The following is a 23,819-nucleotide window of genomic DNA, read 5'->3' on the forward strand; positions in this document are numbered from 1 at the left end:
TGTGTGTGTGTGTGTGCGCTCAGGGTTCGGCCAGCACATCTGTTACTGATTTAACTGCAGCTCCGGCTTCACTTAATCTAATACATATATACTGTCAGTGTAGTTTCAAACGATCAGCTCATCCATCGTCTTCATCCCGCTGCTTCCACTCAGTGTTTACCAGCGGCGCAGGAATCCAGTGGAAAGTCACAGAAATGATGTGGGCCAATCCTCCAGAGCCAAATCTGTGAGTGACGGCCTCAAGTGTGAATTACACTGACTTCATACTGCAAGAATGGCCGACAGCAGGAAGCAGGAAGAATGAACACAACACACACACACAGCTCTGCTGATGACATCATTAAAAGCTGCATTTTATTTTACACTGTAGGAAAAGTTGTGGTGTTCAATGTGTTGTTGGATTTATACAAAGAAGGACTATACTCATGAAACACAACAGCATGAAAACTACAAACAGTGAAATGAAAGCAGCTGAAGTGTCACTATCACTGCATCACCGTCACTTTCTGTAAGTTTGTGGATGGACTTTCTCCAGTGTGAACGGAGGTAAACAAAGGGAAGATGTTGGCACTGACAGCAGCTGAAGTGTTAAAGGCTTCAAGAAGTTTAAACAGAACCTAAAACTGAAGTAAATGAAAGTGTCAGAGGCTGAAATCAAATGAAATGATAGTGAGGAGTGCAGATGAAAATGTTAGCTGTACCATGTGAGCTCTGAACCAGACTCAAGACTGATTATTAGACTGTTCTGAAGACACTTCGACTACATTCAGTGAAGACAATGGAACACAGGGTGAGAGGGTGAAGCTCCAGGGACGTATCCACTAAACTACACAGTGAAGACAGTTGAAGTGTTTCTCTGACTATAACTGTAAAAAAGTGACCTCTCTTCTATCAACTTTGGCTTCATTGTCACAGCCGTCGCTGCAGGTCTTACTCATCTTGTGGGGACATACATGTTCTAGGGACAAAATGTTTAGTAGTTAAATTTGGACAAAAGCAGGGACAGATACCTCCTCAGTGTTAGCAGCAGCAACACAGACCCAGCCAGGCAGCCATCTTGCATCAGCCACATGAATCACATCTGCTCGGTGGGTGAGACATTCATCACTAACATCAGCACGCAGCTCTCTGTTGCAACTTTTCTCTCCCCCTGAAGAGCAGGCTGGGCTGTGCTGATCTCTAAAGCAGCAGCACACTCTGACACCGCTTTAAAAAATACGACTCGTAAAAGCCCAGATCCGGTTCAGGAGAACTTTTCCATTCTTGTGATGTCTTATCTGGCCTGTTTCCTGCATGTTCTGAACTTGGCACCCCTCCTGCAGCATCCATAATGGAGCTTGTAAAATGTTTCCATGGGATATCAGTCAAATCGAGGCTCAGGCACGACTGATGGGAGGAGGGCCAGGTGCAGAAGAAGATTTAGACGAATCAATCTGGCTATTGCTATGTAAAATGGTTTGTTAAGAGGAATCTGGTGTGCAGCAGAATCCTGCTTCCACTTTGCATCAGGTATGAAGAAGACCTGGGCGCAGCCACAGTCTGTGTTTACCTGACAGCACATCGGTGTTTTGTTTCGACAAGATTATTCCCACAAGCTTGAAACTCTGTGTTGCAGCAAGGAGAGAAAACCAGGACAGAATGAGCAGCGGATACAGGGAAAAGTCTGTTTTTAGCTTACAAGTTAAAGTGCTTAAAAAGTCTCCAATATCGTCTTCTTTTCAATAAGTAATAAGAAGAAAATGTGTTCTTGTGCAATTGGACAGAGCCCCGTGTATTTTGGCTCACTGTAAGTTACCAGCTCATTGCCTGTTGGCCACAAAAAGAAAACTTAACAATGAGAGCCAAAGTGCTTTTGTGAGGAATTATCCGGCAGCTACATCCCCCGTTTGGTCACTGGCGAGCAGCCATCAAACAGGAACCCACCGCGCAGAGGCACTTTAACACAGCCCTAATGCTCCACAACAATGCACGCTGTCAGGCGTCAGCTGGCCGCTTACATTCCAAATATTTCATCTAAACAAGAGCGACAGCACCGCTGCCGGCTTTGACTTAACGGATGAGAAGTTCATTTGTAAACGCTATCAATGGGAGGCTGGCCCGGCGCCACTAACAGGGTGTTAGAGGGAGTGCTGCAAGGGAACGCAGGCATCCACCCTAACATATGCAGCCTTCAAAGAGAGGCTGATAATTGGAAACATGACTGTGAGGGAGAGAGAGTGGGGGAATGCATGTGGCCTCCACACCACCATCAAACCAGACTGCACATGACCAAGAAGTCCAAGAAGGTGGTGGTGTAAAATGTAAACGTGGAGAGGCCACGCTATGACCTGGAACTGGAATCATGCAGGAGACAAACCGACAGTGATGTCTGTTCTACCTGGAGTCACGAAGGAGGCTCTCTGTTAACCAGCTGCATCACCATGGTAACTAACCCCAAGCTTTACCAGGTTCTGCTCAGAGCTGCTCAGACTCAGACAGTCTCCAACAAAAACAGAATGTTTAGAGAGATGTGTCATGTGACAAAGGGGTGGGGCATAGGAGAAGACCATGTGACCTGATACAGGATGACAGTGAACAGTGTTGGGCTGTGTTCGAAATCACTATATAGGGCCCTATATAGAGTCTCCACCATTTTGTAGTGCTGTCCGAAATCGTAGTGAGAAATTATAGACCCCATATAGGGCCCTCAATGTATCCCACAATGCATCTTGAAAAGTAGTGTCCATCCGATGGTCACTACTTATGTCCCATAAGCGATATCATGCATGCATGCACAGACCGTTTATTGGGCGATAACGGAACAAATTATAATTGCTAACAACAGAGTTAGTTTAGCCGGCAGAGATCGGCTCGTTTACTTTGTGACAGCAATGACGTCATTAACGGCGACATAAAATAAAACAACATAAAATGTGAGTTCTCTACATGGTGCCGTACAATTAACTCTCCATATGGGGAGTAGGGAGTGAGTGAGTGATTTCGAACACAGCCTTGGTTTTCTGTTTGCACACATGGTCCTTACAAAGATGGCCGACATGCCGAAACTGCTGAACTGAGTGGTTGATTGATGGTGATTGACAGATGGTTCATGGAATCAGCTGTGTTGTTTCTAGTTTTTTTCTTGAATACCACTCTGTGTGTTAAATATGGAGGAGTTAGCTTAGCTTAGCACAAATACTGCAAACAAGGGGAAACAGCTAGCACGGTGTGATGATTGGTGTTCAGACAGAACAGGAAGTGAATCCTGACCTTACACTGCAGCTGGCTAACAAAGACTGCAGAGTGCTTTAGAATGAGAGTGTGTGTCTGTCGTCAGCTAAACTCACCTCATCTCACCTCCTGTGCTTTCCCTCCCTGCACTCCTCAAAGCTCAGGGATTAAGGCTCAATTTTCCACTCAAGTTGAAGTGCGTCCACATGTCTGTTGTCTCTGCATTCTCTCTGAAAACATGCTAGCGCTTGCTAATTAACAGCTGGAATCCCTCAGCCAGAAGGAGTCGTTTCCTGGAGCCTCGGGCTGATTAAACAAACGAGCTACAACGTGTTAATTAGTGATGTTTAAAAGTGCCGGATGCTGCATTTCTTCACTGACCAGTTCAGCTAAACAAAGCTGTATGTTTAACTCAGAGTTTATTTTTATGTACAGAAGCTCCTTCAGTGGGCGGCCATGTTTGTTTTTGTGTGAGGAATCTGTTGAACCTGGTGTTTTTTTGGACTGTGTTTTTGGAAGCATCAGTACATTTTTATTATTGCTCACCTCTCTCGCCTGTTTTCAGGACCGGAGCCTGACCGGCGGCCTCGAGCGGTGCGTTCAAGCGCCTGTCAGGAGCACACAAATCTTCACAGCCGCCTGGATGTAGTGGAGAAGGTGCGGTTTCCCACATCAGTCTCACATCCAGCCCTCAGCGGTTTGAAACTATCAGGGTTCATTCTTTTTTTCTTCCCCCAGATTTATTATTAAATCAACTTTCTTTCCAAAAATCTTCAGCGTTTCCTTCCAAAGAAAAGTTGAGGCTCAAATCTAACAACAACAAAAAAAGACAAATGGTTTCTCAGCTTTTTCCAAAATGCTGATTTGTCATCTCATCCAGCTCACTCTGACCTTACCTTAGCAAGTTTTGGGTGTCTGTTTTATTCATTTAACTGTATTATTCATGAGTGATGAGTCTATTATTCATACTACAACTTATTCATACATAATTCATGTGTCAGACTCTCACACGTGTCTTCCGTCTCCTGCAGAAAGTGGAGGACACGGTGGAGAAGTTGGAGGTTGAGCTGGCTGCTCTCCTGGATGCTATTGATGCACCAGAGTGGCGCCCCCTGTTGGACGACACGGGAAAGACGGCTGTGGACATCCTGGAGGAGCCCGGTCAGAGGGGCCAGTCCTGAGTGTGGCCTGTGTGTGTGCGCATGTGTTCTGTATGTCTCAGTGATGTTTGTATCTTAAAGGAGGAGGCGGCCATCTTTTGCTGCTCTGCTTTATTTACTCTGAATTATCAGAGAGCTACGTGTGGACTCTGAAGTCACTTCCTGTTTACACTGAGCTTAGCTCACTGGCAACACTTTTCCTCAGTCGATACACACCCCTGCTCCACATCGCCCTCTACTGTCTGCACCCAGGAGAGCATGTCCACGTCCTGGCTGAACAGGCTGCAGTTCACCTAGAGGGCGCTGTGTCATCTATGAATAGAAGTGAATGGATTATTCATTATATATCAGAACTTAATTTACATTAAATTAGCCATAACAGGCTAGTATTTGGCTAATGGGTGGTGCATAGTCAGTTTTATTATTGAAACCTGAGATCCTTCCTCAATGATGAGTGGATGTGTGAAATTTAAAACAGCAGATGGTGTAAAGTTGCTCATGGTGCATGACATCACACGCATAATAGTCATAAAGCAGGATTTTTCTCATTTCACAAGCATAAAGAAATATAACACCGGACCTAGATCTCTTGTTTTAACCCCTAACATTAGAACAAATGTGATAAAATGTGCAGAATTATAGTTTCAACTTCAATATCTTAACATTTTTAGGTTGTGTAGGACTCTGGACGGTCTGCGATGCAACAGGAAGTTCAGAGAGAGAGGGAGATTTCTCCTCATAAGCCGTGTCCCTGCATATGTATAAAGATTGTGTCCCATTTTCTGTGGTTACCACGGATCAGATGGATCCTTCATCATCCAGCATATCCCAGGATTCACTGCATGCTGGTAACAGTTTGTTTTTTACATAATACAGTACAAACTGAACTACTACTGAGGCCAAAACTGTTAAAGGTCGGGTATGAGATTTCATTCTGATGCACTTTTTGTTAAATTAGTGTAACTTCTCTTTACAATCCTATAGCAACCGATTAGTTTGGCAGTTTCACATTAAAAATATGAATCATCTGTGGAAGCTATAAAACACTAAAAACATCAGCCAATCCTCCGGGTGGACCCTGCGCGGAGTATTGGCTGGTTGTCACTCTCTTCCTGCTCTGCGCACCAGAGAGGTACGTGCATGATGGCCGAAGTCACAGACCGCAGCTCGTCTTCAGGTGATGCGCGTCCATGTGATTGGGAGGCGTGGCTTTGGGGTGAGCTCTGAGAGAAAGGGGCGTGTGTTTAATTTCCAAATCTGGCTGACTCTCACTGAGTTTTCAGAATCTCATACCCTACCTTTAAATGTGAAGCATCAGTGGCAGGTTGCTAGGCAACAGGAGGAGCGAAAACAGGAAGTCTGAACTGGGACACGGGCTTTTTGAACAGTGAGTGAAAATGACACAACACACAAACAAACTCCTGAATACTGGAAGAAGGTTTATTTCTTTATCAAAGCAGTTAAAGCAGCATGTTTGTGAACACACGGAGCAGTTTCAGTTGGTAACAAGGCTGTTCACTGAAAATCCTGCAGCACAACAACAGTGTGCACGAGAGGATCACAAGGAGAAAGGGGGGAAAACCACCGGCACGGATCACGTTTTCTTCTCGATTCGGGCACTGAAAGTTTCGAGTTAAGACACCTCAACAGAAGAACGGAGCGCCTCGGTCCAGGAGGAGACATGCTGCCGCTGGTCACACACGAGCACGACGCCTTTTATTTAGTTTGATTTTTATTTTAAATAAACACCTAACAGCATCCAGAACATGAACACATAAAGGAGGAACATTTGCAAGCACGGTCCAATGATCAGTTCACTGATATCAAGGAACAGAAAAACCATAGATTAGTATCGGAACTAAGAGAGAAGATACACTTAAAATAACACGACACTTCAGGCCTTCAGGTCGATGCTGTGTTGACCAGTTTGACGACAAAAACCGAGTTCTCTGTGCCACCGATGGAGACATTCATCTTTTTTTTAAATATTTATTTAAATACTGCAGCACATTCTGTGTTGGGCTGAAGTGAAAACTTGCCCCACTTCTGAAGTATTCTTCCTTTTGCCGCAATGACAACAATGCAAACACTTAATCCACAACGGAGCATCACACACACACACTCACACACAGCTGCTGACCTCATTCCACTCCATCCACCAGCCTGGATAAAAAGCATTAAGACAACCTACAGGATGACTGCGTATCACCTAAAAGTATCATGCCGTCCACAGAACGCCGGGATTACACGATTTGCACAGGTTCACAATAACAATCACTGTCCAGAAACAGTCACGCAGGCCGGTTATACTCTGATTTAGGACCGTGGTGATAATCATGTGAGCATCGAGGTATGCGATTTACCAAAAGCTTGTGCATGCACAAAACAGCCGGTAAGGCTCAAGCTCCAGGCTTTGGCAAAAAACAGGCTTATACTGTAAAGGTACATGCAAAAAAAGCACAGGGCTCAAAGACTATTAAACGTTAAATCGTGTACGCTGGCAGACTTGGAAGATGCCCCCTTGATGTCCCCTTAACAAAGCCTCTTAATCTAGTCGTAGTAGTAGTTCAACCATGTGGGAAACACAAATGCTCACTTCCTTTCTCTGAGTCAGGTGAGAAGGCTGATACCACTCTAGAGACTGTTAGCCTAGCTTAGCGTAGCTTAAGTTTTCGTTTTCTATAGCTCACTCTCTTTAATTATAGAGTGACAGGCACTCGGATCCCAAGTTTCCTGCTTCTGTGACCGCCAACCAAAGCTCCACCTCAGCGCCTGTATTGGGATTAAACAGGAGTTTAGGCAGACATATGCTAAACTCTAGAATTGTCGAAGGTTTTTTGTTGCATTTTATCCTGCTTATTCCCCAGAGGTGGGCATAAGCAGGCGTGGAGACTCAGCTCCACCTGTGCTCCACCTTTTTGGTCAGGTTAGATAAACGGTTCTGATCGGTGTGATCGAGTTTGTACTGAGTGTAACTGGCTGTGAAGGGGAGGCAGTCCAGATCCATTTCACTGAGAGAACACTTGATGGAGCAGGCTAATCAGTCTGTAGCTCTAACCTCTACATAACACAGGTGAGTGATATCAATCTCCCCGTTAAGACAGCAGACGTGTGTGTTTCCTAACATGTTGAACCCCAGCCCCCACCCACCCCCTGCCTGAAATACATACTCTACACATAATCCCATGATGATCGTATAAATGATGGTATAATCTTCATTTGCAGGAAGAAGTGACTTTACACAGAGAGAAAAGGAGACGTACATTCACACACTCAGAGTTCCTTAGAAATGGTTATGCAAATGGTAGAAAAGCTTTGGCATATTCTGCCTACAAGTTGTGCCTGCACACTTGCAAAGAAGAGCCGCGTGAAGCAGGCCCGAGCTTCACACGGCTCGTCCTTAAAGTTTACATGTTCCGCAGTCCCACATAAAACTGTGGTGAGTTTTTAAAGTACCTACACTGTATGCTATTTACACGATCCTTAGGCCTTAGGGTTTTTTTTTAAGGTGGTCTTTTGCTACATATTCCCAGGTCTGAGATGAATGGCGCCACCTCGAATGTACCGCTATCACTATGACAGTCACAGACTAGCTCACCTACACGGTTTGAACAGAGCTACACATTTAAGGCCCAAACGGAGTCCTACAGGGAGACTTTTAAACTAACCAAGCACTTAACCAGACAGGTAATATATTCTTAAAGGAGGAGACTGTTGTTTGATGGGTGTTTATTCCCCAGAGCCAGGGCGCTCTTTCAGTCAGAGCATCCTTAACAACACAACCGTTCATCCTGGTGTCTGTACTGATGGCCTGGAAGTACCTTAGCATCCTAAGAGAACATTAGGCTAACACTTAAAGAGGAGAACTCAGACTAACATTCTGACCTATAACATCTACAACGTGATACTGATTATCATCGACAGGCGCGACTTGACGGGTTAACAACATGAAGCCAGCCACACTGCCACGGCTGCCTGCGAGCAGCCGCCGACGCTCGCGGCGAGGTGTTGATGAAACACAATTGTTTCCAAATTAGGGCACGCATTACATGAAGGAGGGTGAGGGGAAAGGAAGAGTGCCTTCATGTGCTGAATAATTCAGACTTCCCCGTCAGACATGGAACAGGGAGGCTGTTCCTCCACCGGAACCATCAACCCCCCCCCCCCCCCCCCCACCCACTAGCACGGGCCGGTATTGCTCAGGATGTCATCATGCTTTCTGCTTCCGAACGACACCTCCTAGTAAGTGATACCTTATTTGTCATGCTATACTTTATAACATTGCATAGAAGTTAGAGCTTACTCTAGGACAGATGGGTACAGTAGGCAGGGACTCTCTGGGAATCTGCTTCATTCATGCCTTACTGCAAGGATGCTACAGGAAAAAAGAGAGAATTGGTGGGAGCCATTTTGAAAGCTGCTGTGCGTCAAAGTCGCCAACCCCCCCTCCAATGTGCGCTTTCCCCTCTGGTCCTGGCTACAACAAGAGGACAGAGGTGATCTATTGGCATGGCACAAACACCGCAGCAGCCAGAGAGACCTGCCATCGTCACTGTGAGGCCAGGAGGCGCTAGCAGCTGCCGGGGGAGGAGCACACCGAGCCGCACATGCTCAGTTTGGAGGAGGTCTCCGGCTCCGGGTCGGGATCGGGTTCTGGTTCTGGCTCCGGTGCGTCTTCGTCTGTGGCTCCCGTGTCCACCTCCCCGTCTCCGTCACCACTGGCATCATCGCCGCCGGCCTCGGACTGACCCTCCTCCTGACGTCTTTTCAACCTGAGGCAGAAACACAGCATGTAGAAACCAGACCTCCTCCTTCTGTATGATGTAGCAGTTGCAGGTAATGAGTGTGTTCCACTGCTGTGCACATTTCCAGACATTATATCCTCCATTACAAATAGAAGTAGATCCCCATTGATTACAGCCATAGGATGGAGAAGTAACACTGCAGGATGGACTCAATAATAAATGAGGTGATAAGTTAGAGCAGCGATAGCTGTCTATGTTCTACATACACTCACTGGTCTCTACATCCATGATGTGAATCTTTTGTTCCACCACATCCCAACGGTGCTTTATTACACTGAGAACTGCTGACGGTGGAGGACATCTGATTGCAGTACACTCACTGTCATGATCAAGCTGTAGAATGACCTGTGGTGCACCCCATGGTTCTAGTTTGGGCCCCCCACTTTTACATGCTCCCTGGTCCTCCCTCAGTTTGCTGTTCTTAGCTTATTCTGTTTCAGACCTCTCTGTAAACACTTTCAGATGGTCTGAAACACTCAGACCAACCACCGTGGCACGTTCAGAGCCACTCAGACCGTCGTTCTTTCACATTCTGATGCTCCACTTTGAACTTCAGTTGGCCATCTTTACCTTGTCTACATGCACTGAGCCGCTGGCCTGTGATTGGCTGATTAAACGTTGCCTTACTGAGCGGTGGAACAGGTGCACACAGTAATGCATTTTAAAGCTCTCCTGTTACCCTCAGCAGACACGCTGCGCGCTCTGTAATCCTCCATTCATCGGTGTTTACCGTGCCTCCTCGCTTAATGCAGCTGCTCTAAGTTCTAAACTGTCCTTATCGGTGTTCCCTCAGCAGTGATGCTGCAGGGTGTTTCCACCGTCTGCTCCGCATTCATCTGTGCTGTCACGCTTCAAGTGCCGCTGACAGTGAGGGCTTTTCTTCCAACTCTTCTTTACAACATTGAACCTTTGAAGTGCTTTTTATTCATCTGAACGGAAACTTAAGGTTTATTTTTGGAACATTGTACCTTCAGAAGGATTCGCAGAGAAGTCGGACAGCGCAGGAAGAAGAGTGGTCAGGTCATCAGCACAGAATAAAACAAAGCTACGCTGCAGATTTTTGTAAAATCTGCATTAACACCAGAAATGTGACAAACTAGAAACTACTGAACGAAAACCAGGCTGAATAATGAAGAAGCTGAACTCTGAGCGGTGTATTCCTATCCCACATCCATTCCCATTCATTTCAATGGGCTTAAAATGTTACGTGAAAATGATAAATATCTCTGGGTTCTTCCTTCCACATGCCAAAGACGTGCATGTTAGGTTAACTGTTGACTCTAAACAGGCCTTAGGTGTGAGTGTGACTGGTTGTTTGTCTCTCTGTGTCAGCCCTGCAGCAGACTGGTGTCCAGGACGTAGCCTGGCTCTGACCCACTGACAGCTGTTACAGGCTCCCGCCACGCATGACTGTGTACTACAGGATGGATAGATAGATGGATGGATGGATGGATGGATGATCTGAAACTTGAGCTGCAGTCAGACTGAGAATATGTGTAGATTTGAGTTTTGTGTAAAGGGTTAATGATCGGAGTGCAGAAACAGGAGCTTCTGCTGCTCTCTTACTTCTCTCGGTTGAAGATCATGAACTCTTGCTGCACCACGTCAAGGCACTCCTGTAGGTAGTCATTCTCCTGCAGCCGAAAAAAGAATAAAAAAAAACATCCATTCGTCATCCTCATCATCCTCATCATCATCATAAAAACACACGTCAGGTCGAATCAGTCAGCTGTGAGCACGTCTTTTTCTTCATTTCCTTTCCCCCCTTTGTTGCTCTTTTTAAACTAGTCATGAATTGTTTGTGAGCCCTCCTTAAATTGGATGTTTGGCCCGAGACAAAAATAGAAGCTCATATTTCCGAAAGCACTCGGGGCCATGACAGCAGCACTGAAGGCTTCATAATTTAATAATCTCAGTAATAACGCAGTGTGAGTGCAGACGAGCAGTGGGCGCTACACACACACATACAAAAAACCGAGTCTTACTATGCTAGAGGTACACACGCTCCGCACACGCTGATGAGCCCTGATAACACACACACACACACACACAGGCGTGCTGACGTTAATAACACTGATGTCATGATGAATGTCTGATGGGAACAGACTGTTTCTCATAAATACAGAGAGGAGATCTCAATCAAACACAACTGCAAGGCAGAGCGCGCACACACTCTCACACACAACCACACACACACACACACAGAGGCTTCTTCATGTATCAAGGTATTTAAAGTCTGAATTACCTACTCCATTCAGGATCCTTTTGTTTAGCTGTAATCAGTTTAAATGGAATAATATCCCGCACTAATAATCTCATTATGACCCATTTATTTTATCAGAGTAGCTAATCCTATTATTGTTTAATCTGTTGATTAATTTTTATAATTAATCAATTATTCATTCAAACAAGCAGCCGATCACATCAACACACGTCCCTGCTGAGGGCTAAGTCTGTACGCTAAAAATGTAGCCTCTGATTGGACGATCAGAACCCAGTTGTTTTTTTAAAAAACAGACGAAGACCAGATCACGTTCAGTTCACTGAAGGAATGACAAAGTCTGACTGCATGTAAACTCCTGTTTAATCCAAATACAGGTAAAGAGAGTGTCTCATTACCGAGTCTGAAACCAGGCTCTGCATCAGGCTGCAAACATCTTTATTTCTGCTTTGGGGACATTTTAACAGGGACGTCTATGAGGATTGACCAAGCTGCAGCCTCCGGGGCTCAGACTTGAAGCCCATGTGGAAGTGTCAGAACTTGTAGTTCATGCTGCAACCACTGGGGGCTGGCTCCAGAAGCGAGTCATTTCCCATTGACTCCCATGTTAAAATGTCTGTCACAGCAGAAATAAACATGTTTACAGCCTGGTACAAAAAACATTCTGGTCTCAGATGATAAGTTTCTTCTTCTAGTGTAAACTGTACAGGGGTGAATTTTTTTACAACTCACTCGTTTTAATTATATTCGGACTTAAACTTACGCATAATTATGGCTGTTGCATCTTGCCCACCCACCTAAACTCCGCTCGTGCTCCCCCTCTCTGTCCATATTTGGAGTTTTGGCGGACGTGACGCTGCCAACATGGCGGCGGTCAGAGCGTCCCGGAGCCTCCCACCAAGCATCAAAACGGCTCTTCAGAAACAAACTTCACGGAAGCTCTGTCCATGGTTTTTACTGTCAATGGGATTGCCTCACTTTTGGAGCCAGCCCCTACAGGCTGCAGGAGGAACTGCAGCTTTTGACACTTAAACGCTGGCTTCATTTCTTGGCTCTGGAGATGGCTGCTTTGGAAAAAGCTGTTTAATGAAGTAGTTCCTAGAGTGGCCACATGAGGGCTGGATGAAAATGTGAGTGAATCTCCACAAAGCTGCGACTTTACAGCACAAATAAACGTGTTCACAGCCTGGTTTTGATCTCTATAAGTTCAAGAAACTGTACATTGTGTACTCCCTCTGAAAGCGCTTGTTGACCCCCTTTAAATTTCAGTATTTTGGCGCATCGTGTTGTCATAACCACCTCCAGGATGGAGGTTATTTTCAAAAGATGCAGTGTGACATTAAAGCAGAGATTAGTGTCTGATGAGAATAGCAGGGTATTTGCATGGTGCCTGCAGCAGGCACACTGGTACAGTAAGCCTCTCTTTGTGTTGACTGTAGCTCAGAGGTAATTTAACAATAACAGAGGGGAAAAAATGATGCCGGGATTTTGGATCACAGCCGATCTAAAAATATGCTTTTCTGACAGGAGCTGACAGAGCGGAGCCCAGACCTGAGCTGCATTGTTATCGCAGACCTGCCCGGGCTCTTCACATGCACACTACCTGGGAGCACTGCAGCAGGTCGTCTTCTTCTTCATTTTGCTTTTTGCAGCTAAACTGAAAACATCCCCTGCACACACATCACATTCACACACAGGCAGCCAATCACAGCAATGCATGATGGTTAAAAAAATAGCCCCTCAGTCTGACAGATGCAGTGGCATCTTGAATTCCAGCTTCATCCTCACAGCTCCTCCTCCTCTTTAACAGAACATAATGTTTTCAGTGCTGGCAGAACACTGAGCGCTAATTCAGATTCACTCTGACGAATCACTGAGGTCCGGATTCTGCTTATGATGAGATTCGTTTCTTCCTCTGGTTTCTGATGATCTGTCTGAATTCCTGACTGTCTGCATGTTGAGCTGAAACAGTGGAGATAACTGTGTACTGTTATCACCGACATGATCTAAAGTTGAATATTGTGTATTTTACACATGTAAAACCACAGGTGAAGTCCATATTAAATGGTTTCTTCTTGCATCTTTACCTTGCCTTGCAGCTGAGACATAACAAAACTTGTTTTCCTGTGACATGATGAAGAAAGCTCATTTTGTCATGATAACAGCTACAGTTTTAACATCATCTACAGGTAACCAGGTCACGCTGTGATGACTCAGTTTATCTTATTATCCCATGATAACTAAGCTCAGTTCTCATACTGACTCATCATGTTGTTATCTTGGCTCAGAGCAGCTCCTTTTATCGCGATATCCTCATTCATCTTAATGCACTGTAATGTTGTGATAATGTGTCATTGCCACCAGGTTACCATGCTCATGTGTGATAATGACTTCACTGGTCTCGTCACTGTCATGATAACAAAGCCTGTTTTCTCATGATAAAGTAACGTATCTCATTTTCTCATGATACCGACTCATCATGTCATTATCTTCCCTTTATCGTGATATCTTCGTTCATCTTCTTATGTCGTGATAGCAAACCTTATGTTGTGATAAGAATAACTCATTATCTCTCTCTGACCACGCTCATGTCATGATAATGATGGAAGACCTCTCATTTTGATGTTTTTTCTATCTCAGAATAAATCTGTATCTATATTCCTTATCACTGCTGACTTCAGCTTTCAGTGCTGCTGTCATGACTTTGCATTAGTGGACAGTGCATTAGGGCAGATATGTGTGGGAAGAACGGACAGTACGGCTTCATGGTGGCTAAAGATGAGAAGTTAACGTGTTCTTTCAGGTACAGCTGCTCATTAGCACCTGTCATGGTGACAGATTTAAACCTTTCCAGAACTACTCCTGCACTAAAGGAGTCACTGACAGAATCACTTACAGACTGAGAATCCTTGCTGTTGTCTCGAGACCGGTTCTTGGCCAGCCTCTTTTTCTTCTTGTGAAGGGGACGCGACTCCAGGATCATCTCCTCCAGCTCAAAGGTGGGGTCGCAGTGGAGGCGACCTTTCTGTAGGAGGGAGATGCACACCAGATAATGAGCTACACGAACAGACACATAGCTCCATGGATTAGTACAGAGAGGTGAGTGAATACACTCACACAGGAAGTGTGTGTGTGTGTGTGTGTGTGTGACTGCAGTAAGACGCCATAAAGAAGCTGCATTCAGCTCCATCTGCATTATTTAGTTTCCACATGCTCATTATTATTATCAGCAAAAACAAAGGAGTGTGTGTTTGTTGCATACACTGTGTGTGTGTGTGTGTGTGTGTGTGAGAGAGTCATCTGATCGCATTGCACTAACATTAGGAACAAATCCAGCCTCCATCTTCTTCTCGTACACGGCATCCCAGTTGACGTCAGCGAGGTAGGGAGACGTCTGCATGTCAGACAGGCTGGAGAAACGATGCTCCGGGTTCACTGTCAGTAGCTGGAAGGAAGGACACACACACACACACACACACACACACTGTGTCACTGACATCACCTTGCAAGCAGCACTATCACCTTCACAACTTCACTCCACACTCACAGCGAGGCTCTTCTGTCCGGGAAGTGAAACAAACTCGACAAAATGTGGGTGAAAGAAATGTGCTTTTTTTCTTGTTTAGTTGAACAGAGAAACTGTGAAAAATACAAATATAATAACCACAACCACTTTATTTTGCGTCTCACTTTTAAATTCTCCCCAGAAATAAAGCGTTTTGCACAACAAAGATTCCCTGAAAAATGAGAAAATTCTGCCCTTCTCTGCATGAGGCAGCTACACAGAGTAAAAACGAGGCTGTAAAAAAAAAGTACAGTTAAATATCTTTAGCATGTGGAGCTTTTCTCCACTGTTGGTTATAAAAGAGATGTGCACTTTTACAATAAAATATTTAATCCAAGTTTCAATGAAACATGAGCCGAATATAAAGCATTGGCACTAAAAATATTCTATAAATAACAAAAGAACATCTGCACCTATGAAGCCATGATTGAGCCACATGTGAGCAGCAGTCACATGACTAACTCCAGTCAGAGTATCTGGCTGATCTGCAGGCTCTCTGTAGAGTGGGAAGTTGATTTAATATTTGTCCAACCATTGGTCGGTTGTGTGCTTTCAGCCATTAGAGGGCAGTGTTAGTCAAATCTGACTGTTGCACCAATCGGAACATATGAATGACCCCTGGTGGTTCCACAGCCGTGTTTATGATGAAATCTGTTTCATTTGTCACCTCTGGCTGAACGCTGGAAGCAATAATAGGATGATGGGAAGTGGCTTCTGTTGTCACGTTACGTCTCTTTCTGTGCTTCATGGTCTGCCTCCGCTCACAGGCTGATTCCTCCTGCAGGGCCGGTTAGGTCTGTCTTGGCGGAGTCCAGACACGGTAATCGATCAGCAGCAGAGCGGAAGAGACCGGCGCTCTGTCCAGAGCGCTCAGTCACAGAGCACATGCACGCTCTCATGCACTAACCGTCAGAGAAATACCCTCCTGAACAGTGTTCAGACCAGAGGCTGATTTTTGTCCATTTGGTTCCAAGAATCATTTCATCCTCCATCGTTTTCACAAGAAAACCTAAGATAACATTTTCTTACTATGATGAATATTAGCTCACACACACACACACACACACACACACACACACCTTTCTGTGATTCCCATCTGTGCTCTCCCCTCCTCCCCTGCCCTGAGGGTCTCGGCTCATCCTCCCTCCCTGCAGCTCAAGTCCTCCTACAGTACCTGCATCCTCTCTGCTCCTGTGGCTACCCTGACTTTTTATTTATTTACCCTTAAAAACCACATCACGTCTACATCTGACGCCTCCTGCCGCCCCGCTCCTGTTTCGAGGGTAGACCATCTGCACCCAGGCAGCAGGGTCAGCAGGGTCCCAGTTGTCAAGACGTTCTCAGAACTCTTCCGGCATTCTGGTATCCGTTCTCCTGACTCAGAGGCATCAAACTCATGCACACAAAGTTCTTTACGTAAGCCCAGATTCAGAAATGACGTCTCACCTCGAAGGTTTTCAGAAACATGTTCTGCTGAACTAGTTTTAATGTCAAGAGGATGCAGGAAAATCCAGGAGCGGACAGCAAAGCCATGGTTTGATCACATGCAGCCACTAAAAGGTTGCTGCCTGCTTTGTTGGTCTGTCACCGTGTAATGGAAAGCCCATCAGGTGTGCAATGCTGGATGAGGTAGCATCAGGGCATCGAGGTGAAAAATCAGCACGAAAGTGGGCAAAGAAAAATCAAAGCTGCCACATGAAATATTGATTGACAGCTCGTTAAATCTGATCACGCTCGCTGATGATTGATTTGAAATTCTGAGCTGAATTATTAAACCGAACACAAGTGCTCCGCTCACCTTCCTCAGAAGGGAAACCAGATCCTTGGGCCAGGCGGGGCTGTACTGGACACTGACGGTGCTGAAGAGCTGAATCAGGGACTCCACTGAGTTACTGGCGTGGATGTCGTAGGGTCTCTGGGTGGGTGGAGACAGGTGTAGGTGAATGCAGGCGTCTTCATTTTCAACACAAACAACCTTCAAGAGTTCCCCGTCACGCCTTACCCATCCACGCAGCACCTCGAAGGCCGTCACCCCCAGCGACCACCAGTCCACCTCGAAGGCGTAGCCCGTCCCTCCACTAACAAAAGACTGGAAGATCTCAGGGGCTGAAATCACACACACACACACACATCACGTGACGGAAAAACACTTAAAACTGCTCAGCTCATTTCCCCTCAGTTACCCATGTATGGCTTGGTTCCAGCTAACGCCGTGGCTCGCTCTCCATCCTTTATGATGGTGGCTATGTTGAAGTCCGTCAGGTGAGCGTGGCCTGAGATAACACACACACACACGTCGGTCACATAAAAATATGCCCTCATTATTTCGTGTGCGTCTCTGACTCCTCTGACTCCTCCTGACATTCTTACAGCTGCGACTCGTTAACACTCCGCCGGGTCACTTCTGCGTGTCAGGATGGACTCACTGCTCTGTGCATTACAGCTTCAACTGAACACTAAAGCCACACAGACTCATGTATGTGCCTCCCTGAACTGAATTTATATGCTGAGCACAGGACCAATCACAGACCTCTGTGGCATCCTGCACTTAGTGAGGACAAGCTGGCGCTATGCATGACAACAAATGTGAAATAATGTGTGATCAAAGCTTTTTAGATGGATAATCCATCTTTTAAATTTTGTTAACTACAGTAAGAGTTGGTCATACTAACTTAGACCTAAGAGTTTCCATAGCAACACCTAGAAAAAAGGGATGCTTAAAAAAAGGAATGCTCATAAGCTGCGTCAAACTTCAGGGGCGTACACAGGGGGGCGGCGGGCAGACGGTGGCACCAACAGTTGAAAAAGAAAAACAAACATCCTCACCTTGTTCATCCAATAGGATATTGTCTGGCTTGACATCTCTAGAAGAGACAAGTAAAAAAAAGACACATTCATTAATTTTTCTTATGTCAAGACATTTCATGAATGTACAGTGATCACTGTAAACTGAACCTGAAGATAGGGTGGAGAGAAGTTACTGGACAAAAGGCGGATTATTGGTCAAATAACAGGATCTGACATGGACTCCAAACACACAGCAGCAGCCAAAAAAGCTCTTCAAAGAGGAACATTCAACAACAGTTTTAATCCAAGTGTCATGTGCAAGCAGCAGCCTGTAAAGTGTTAGAAACTGCAGTCTCTAGGGGATGAGGACGTAAAGCGGTGCATAATTGGACAGGTTTCCTGCTTCTGTGGCTGCCTCAGCTCCACCTCTTTGCCTGTATGTGGAGTTTAGGTGGACTCTCATGGACTTGCCTTACTTATTATAGTCTTTCTGTGTTTTATAAAGGCACTGATGACATCTTTCATTAAAATAAGCTCTGGTGGAAAATGTGATGTAAACATGTCTCAGTCTCCTCATGGCTCCACACAGATCTGATGTTTGTGAGTCTGCAGCCGAAGCAGAAAATCACATGATTTCTGTGTGTGTGTGTTATCATTTATACCTCAGCCGGTCATAAAAATGATGTAACAGCAGATTCCTTTTACCGAACATCTTTCTTTGTACAGTGAAGGGGCCTGAAGCGGTTGTAGATTGTGATGGATGTGTACAGTGTGTGTAGGAGGTGTCTGCGGGCTGATGCATGTGTGAATTACATGTTGGTGCAACATGTTGTGTGTGAGAGAAGAAGACGGAGAAAATTCACCAAACCCCAGGAGGCCCCGCAGGTTTGTCTGCACATGCTTTCATTACACTGGGCACCCATGCAACACACACACACACACACTTCAACATTTCCCAGCCCTTCAAACACTCCACCGGCAATTAACGAAGCACACACAGCTTATTTAATTATGCTGTGCATCGCACTGGTGTGGAGAATACACAGCAGCAACACACCCCACAGGACGTGTGTGTATGTGTGTGTTCGATGTGGCTACGCAACGCTAAGCTGATGCTAATATGCTCTGCCAAACGTCTTGGAGGAGGAGAGGAGAGGAGGTGGAGATGGAGGTGGTGGGGTGGACTCATCCAGCGGTACAAAGCTGGAGGGAAATACATACATGATCAGAGGAGGGATCCTGGTCTGAGTGCCAGCTGCAGCAGCAGCACGCTGTTCTGTTTGAAGTGCAGAACTCACTTTAATTGAATGTGCAGCAAACACAGAAACATTAGTTTAACATGGAAACACGTGTAATGTAAATACTTAGGAGGAGAGGAGGAGGAGGAGGAGGAGGAGGGGAAGACGAGGAAGAGAAGAAAAATGAGCAGAAAAAAAGAAGAAAAAAAGAGAAGAAGAAAGAGGAGGAGGAGGAGCAGGACAGGAGAGGTGGAGAAGAAGATGAAGAAGAGGAAAAGACAGGAGAAAAAAGAGCAGGAAAAAAAAGAAAATGAAGAGACGAAGAAAGAGGAGGAGGATGAAGATGGGGAGAAAACAGAAGAAGAAGAAGAAGAGGAGGAGAAGGAGGAGAAAAAAAGAGGAGGTAGAAGTAAATTAAGAGGAGAAGAGAAGGAGGAGAGCAGTGGAGAGAGTCTGATTCCATGTCCCTTCTCCTCACAGGACTAATTTTACCTCCTCGGGCATGGTGGCAGCTGACTGTTGCTAGGAGACAGGAGACCCTTTTTCCTTCAGTTGGTGCAACAAAATAATTGTATAGTATTCTCCTGTCAAAAACTTACACGCTGGAACAGAATAGTAGAGGGGGGGGGCAGTGTCAGGAGGAGGACAGGACAGAAGGAGCATCCGTCACCTCCTTCTGATGACAGCCGGGAAAACACTAATGGAAAAAAGTGCTGGAGTAAAAAGAGGTGGCTGACACTGCATGTGGAGCTGTAGTGATACATAATGTATATGGAACCCCAGAGAATAAACTAACTGTACACACAACCACACTGCAGGGTGTTGGCAGGTTGCAGTTCGCCTCATGGCCTCTAGGGGCAGAAAGGAACACCTGGAAACCTTAGACGGTTGTTAGCATCTTAGCACGACAGGTTTTATTTTATTAAGAATGTTTGCATATATAAGGACATGCCTCCTGTAAGTGACAGGTGGGGGATGAGCTACACCCATACTACACCTGTGCTCCACCTGTATGCCTGTATTACACCAGGCCACGGGCTACAGCGCCACGCACAACACCCACCTTTAAACCAGCCACTAGACCAAAAATCCACTGATTTATGAGGTTCTTCCCTAGAATGTGACTGTTTAAATATATTTATATTTACACAATGTGCCGCACCACACACACACCACACACACACACACACAGTCCAAAAAACATTTTGGAAGCGGGTTCAAACTGTTTTTTTAAGCCATCTGTGGATCTAAGTGTGCAGCCTGCAGGGACGTTGCTTGATCACTTACAGGACTGGACTGCACACACACACACACACACACCTACACACACACAGACATCCTGCTGTCCTCAGCATATCTGGACAAAGAACTGTGGACAGCCAGGTCTGAGATGAGGGATGGTAGCAATTACAGAAAAACTGTGTGGCGTCTTCAGATACGTAAAGTAAATAAATAAAAACAAGAAGCATAACGAGCGACTTTCTTTGCAGCGTGATGCTAAATGTGAAAATCACCACAATTATCGTGTAGGAGCTGATGGTCAGAGTGGAAGCAGGTGAGCTGATCTACAGCACGTCCTCAGAATCACCACAAAGAAACTGAGCTGCTGCTGCTCGGGGAGAAATTCTCTGATATCTCTGCTTCCACACAATGATGCAATGGGCTGACACTGGTGCAGTCAGTGTGTTTGTGGATGTAAACACGTCAGCTTCACTCAAGAAGCCCAGCAAACAGGATCCAACAATAACAGGAGGAAAAAGGAATTTATACTTTATAGATATAGATTTATGTCTATGTCTGTTTCAACGTCAGAGTTGTGTGGATTCTAAGACAAAATACTACAAGAACAAAGATATTTCCTTCTGTAGAAATGCAGCGTCGTCATAAGAACGGATCTGTACCTATGGATGATGTGCTGGCTCTGCAGGTAGTCCAGCGCCAGCGTCATCTCACAGAGGTAGAGTTTGACGGCGTCCTCGCTGAACTGGACGTTCTGCTGCAGGTGGTAGCGCAGGTCTCCTCCCAGCAGGAGGTCCACCACCATGAACATGTCCTCCTCATCCTGGAAGGAGTACCTGGGACCGGCGGGAGGAGGACACACACACACACACACAGAGGGTCAGCAGGGAGAGAACACACATGCTGCACAGACACAAGCAGACAAACACACACATATGAAACACACAGTGTGCATGCAGCACGTACAAAGCTCACGTTTACAAGGACACACAGAAGCACAAACATGGCAGCAGAGCATCCCTGAGAGGAAAACATGCATCTGCACCCACAGATATGAATACAGAGCATTCATGTGTGGACGTGCAGCAACATCCATGATTATTATTGATGACATGCGACTTATTTGAAGGAAAAAGAGGAGCGTGACAACATCTCTTCTCGGCTCAGCTGAAGGTCCACGGAAATGAGTGAGCTGTGCTGTAGGGATCTGTAACACCATGTAACCACATGTGTTTGTGTCTAATTTCCCATCAAAATAAAAGCAGAAATAATGTCTTAATAGGCCCCAGCAGCCGACAGGCAGCAGAGAGGGGAAAACAAACGGAGCCTCGGTGAATTCTTTCGTCAAACTCGACTTAATCTGGCAGCTGCTGAGCCACTTCTTTATTTTCCCATTAAAGCTCTCGTACTGTGGTGATATTACTTCTTTTTATAGCAGCCGGATCCCATCCTGCATCTTCAGGCTTGGCCCTGAACACTCAGGGGGACATTCTGATTGGTCCCATTCAGGTGCAATTTTCTGCCTCTCTGCAGGTGAGGAAAGGTCTGAACGTGCCGCAGAGGGAAAATCATTCCATCTCATCCACAGATCGGAGGAAGAAAAACACATTTCAGTAGCAGTGCTGGTCCTTCCCACTGCTCTGAAAGGTACAACATGCAGGATTAAAGGTAAAAAAGCACTGTTTGTATTGCTAATGAAAATGAAAATCAAAAAAATTCTGCTACTTTGACCAGGGGTCATCAACTCTATCAGGGCCTGTTCACACTGGGGAAATCAATCCGGCTAGAGCAGGATTCGGGCCACTCGGAGGTGGATCTAGCTGGATTGGCTCACGTCTGGCTCAGGTCTGAACGCAAATGCGGCTAGCGAATCCCGCTAGCGATGTGATACTTCCAGTTCACGGGGACAAAAAATTAATGACGCATGCACACACAGCCTGAACGGACTCTGTATATTACGAGGCGCCACCTAGTGGTTTGGAGGACAACAAACTAGTCGGGTTAAGATGGATTGAACGTGTGTGTGAGAGCCAGATTTAAAATTAAGTCTGAACGTGTCCAGCTTAAAGGCGATCTGGATTCAATCCTACTCTCGCTGGACTGACTTTCTCCAGCGTGAACGGGGCCTAATAATATTTAAGGAGTTGGATGGAAAGCTTCGGCAGGCCTGCTGGTAGACATAACCCCTCCAGCATGTCCTGCGGCCTCCTTCCAATTGGACACACTGGGTCCTCTCAATGCAGAGAAGCAGTGACTCTGCTCCATAGCTCCTCACACCATCTCTGAGGCGGTGCCCCACCAGCCTGTGAATCTGCTTGGAAGTTGATAAATGAGGAGTTTGCACCAAGTTCAGATCCTGAAAATGTTTCCCTTTGTCTGCTGCTGCTGTGTGCGCTCAATAGGAAATGACAGCAGAGCCACCTACACACCAACCTGTCCCGACCCCTCACAGATCAGCCTCACTGTTAAAGCAGAGAGCGGCCTCAGCAGATGGCCGGCCCCGGGATGCTGCTCGCCTTTGGCAGGGATTCCTCACCGTCACCTTTTTATCACCTCATTGTCACAGTCTGATTCCTGCTATCCAGTTGACAGATGAGCTTCCTCTGAGACGCCACTCGCTATCTCAGTGATTCACAAAACGGTCTTCCCAGTAAACCAATGAAATCTCTTGGCTCCTGAGGCAGAGAGATACAGAGACAGAGAGACAGAGACAGAGAGAGAGACAGAGAGAGAGAGCGCAGAGGCCCGGCCTGGTTGTCACTTCCTTCCCCGCTCTCAGTGAGGTGACAGGGAGATGTCAGACACGGGATGACAACTGGAGCATATGAAAGCTCCGGCGCTGACAGGCCTCGTCACCTTTAAGACTCTCACCACGGATGGGACAGCAGAGGAAGACAAACAGTTTTATTCTCCGCTTTCTGTGGCTCCGAATAATCACAAGTCCACAAATCTGACAGTCCTAAAAACGTCTCCTTCTGTCTGAGGATGGAAACGAATACACGAGGAGAGAGGGAGGCGGCACGCTGAAGGACACTTGTTCAGATTTGATGATTTTTCTGTCGACGTCTGAGTGTGTGCAGCGTCCTAACAAGCACACCGGGTTTCCCTGAAGTGCAGGAGTAAGAACACACGCAGGGTTTGTCTCTCAGTCGTTTTCTTCTCCAGGCGCCCTTCAGGCATCAGTTTCATACTTTGTGCTCTTAATGCTACTTTAACTTTTCTCTCCATTGCCAAGCATTGTCTGTACTGTAGCTGACGGCCTCTAAACACTCCTCCTCTGCCTGGATGCTGTGTTGTTCCTACATGTAGGATTTGGGGCCGACCACCAAAATTCACCAAAGCAATCTTGCCGAGTTGCAGCACTTTGTCACCATCTGGCCAACAGATCTAAACATCGGACGCACGTTGAGCATCACATATAAAGTCACAGCTAATACAGTCATCAATAAAATCTATTCTCCTTGTGATCTACCTGCTAAACTGACCAGCTGCTTGTCTGCAAGTTATCTAAAGAGCTAATGCTCCAATCGGTGGACGTGGACAAAGTACGCCTTAGGGGTTCGAAGTTACGGCGATGAAACAGGAAACTCGGGT

General features: G+C 45.9%; 1 protein-coding gene across 1 annotated transcript in view; it reads right to left on the bottom strand.

Moving 5' to 3' along the window:
* Positions 1-8,561: 8,561 nt before the first annotated feature.
* The window catches only part of stk32c (serine/threonine kinase 32C), a 58,728-nt gene continuing 43,470 nt past the window's right edge, over positions 8,562-23,819 (bottom strand). Inside the window, exons 4-12 of the mRNA XM_028423368.1 lie at positions 20,888-21,061; positions 17,788-17,825; positions 17,145-17,234; positions 16,964-17,067; positions 16,760-16,876; positions 14,716-14,841; positions 14,293-14,421; positions 10,742-10,809; positions 8,562-9,142 (exon numbers count right to left, since the gene is read on the bottom strand). Coding sequence (XP_028279169.1) covers positions 8,941-9,142; positions 10,742-10,809; positions 14,293-14,421; positions 14,716-14,841; positions 16,760-16,876; positions 16,964-17,067; positions 17,145-17,234; positions 17,788-17,825; positions 20,888-21,061 — 1,048 coding nt within the window. The 3' untranslated portion in view covers positions 8,562-8,940. The remainder of the gene's footprint in view (positions 9,143-10,741; positions 10,810-14,292; positions 14,422-14,715; positions 14,842-16,759; positions 16,877-16,963; positions 17,068-17,144; positions 17,235-17,787; positions 17,826-20,887; positions 21,062-23,819) is intronic.

The sequence above is a fragment of the Parambassis ranga genome, chromosome 15 (genome assembly GCF_900634625.1).
Source record: "Parambassis ranga chromosome 15, fParRan2.1, whole genome shotgun sequence".
NCBI classification, from domain to species: Eukaryota; Metazoa; Chordata; class Actinopteri; family Ambassidae; genus Parambassis; species Parambassis ranga.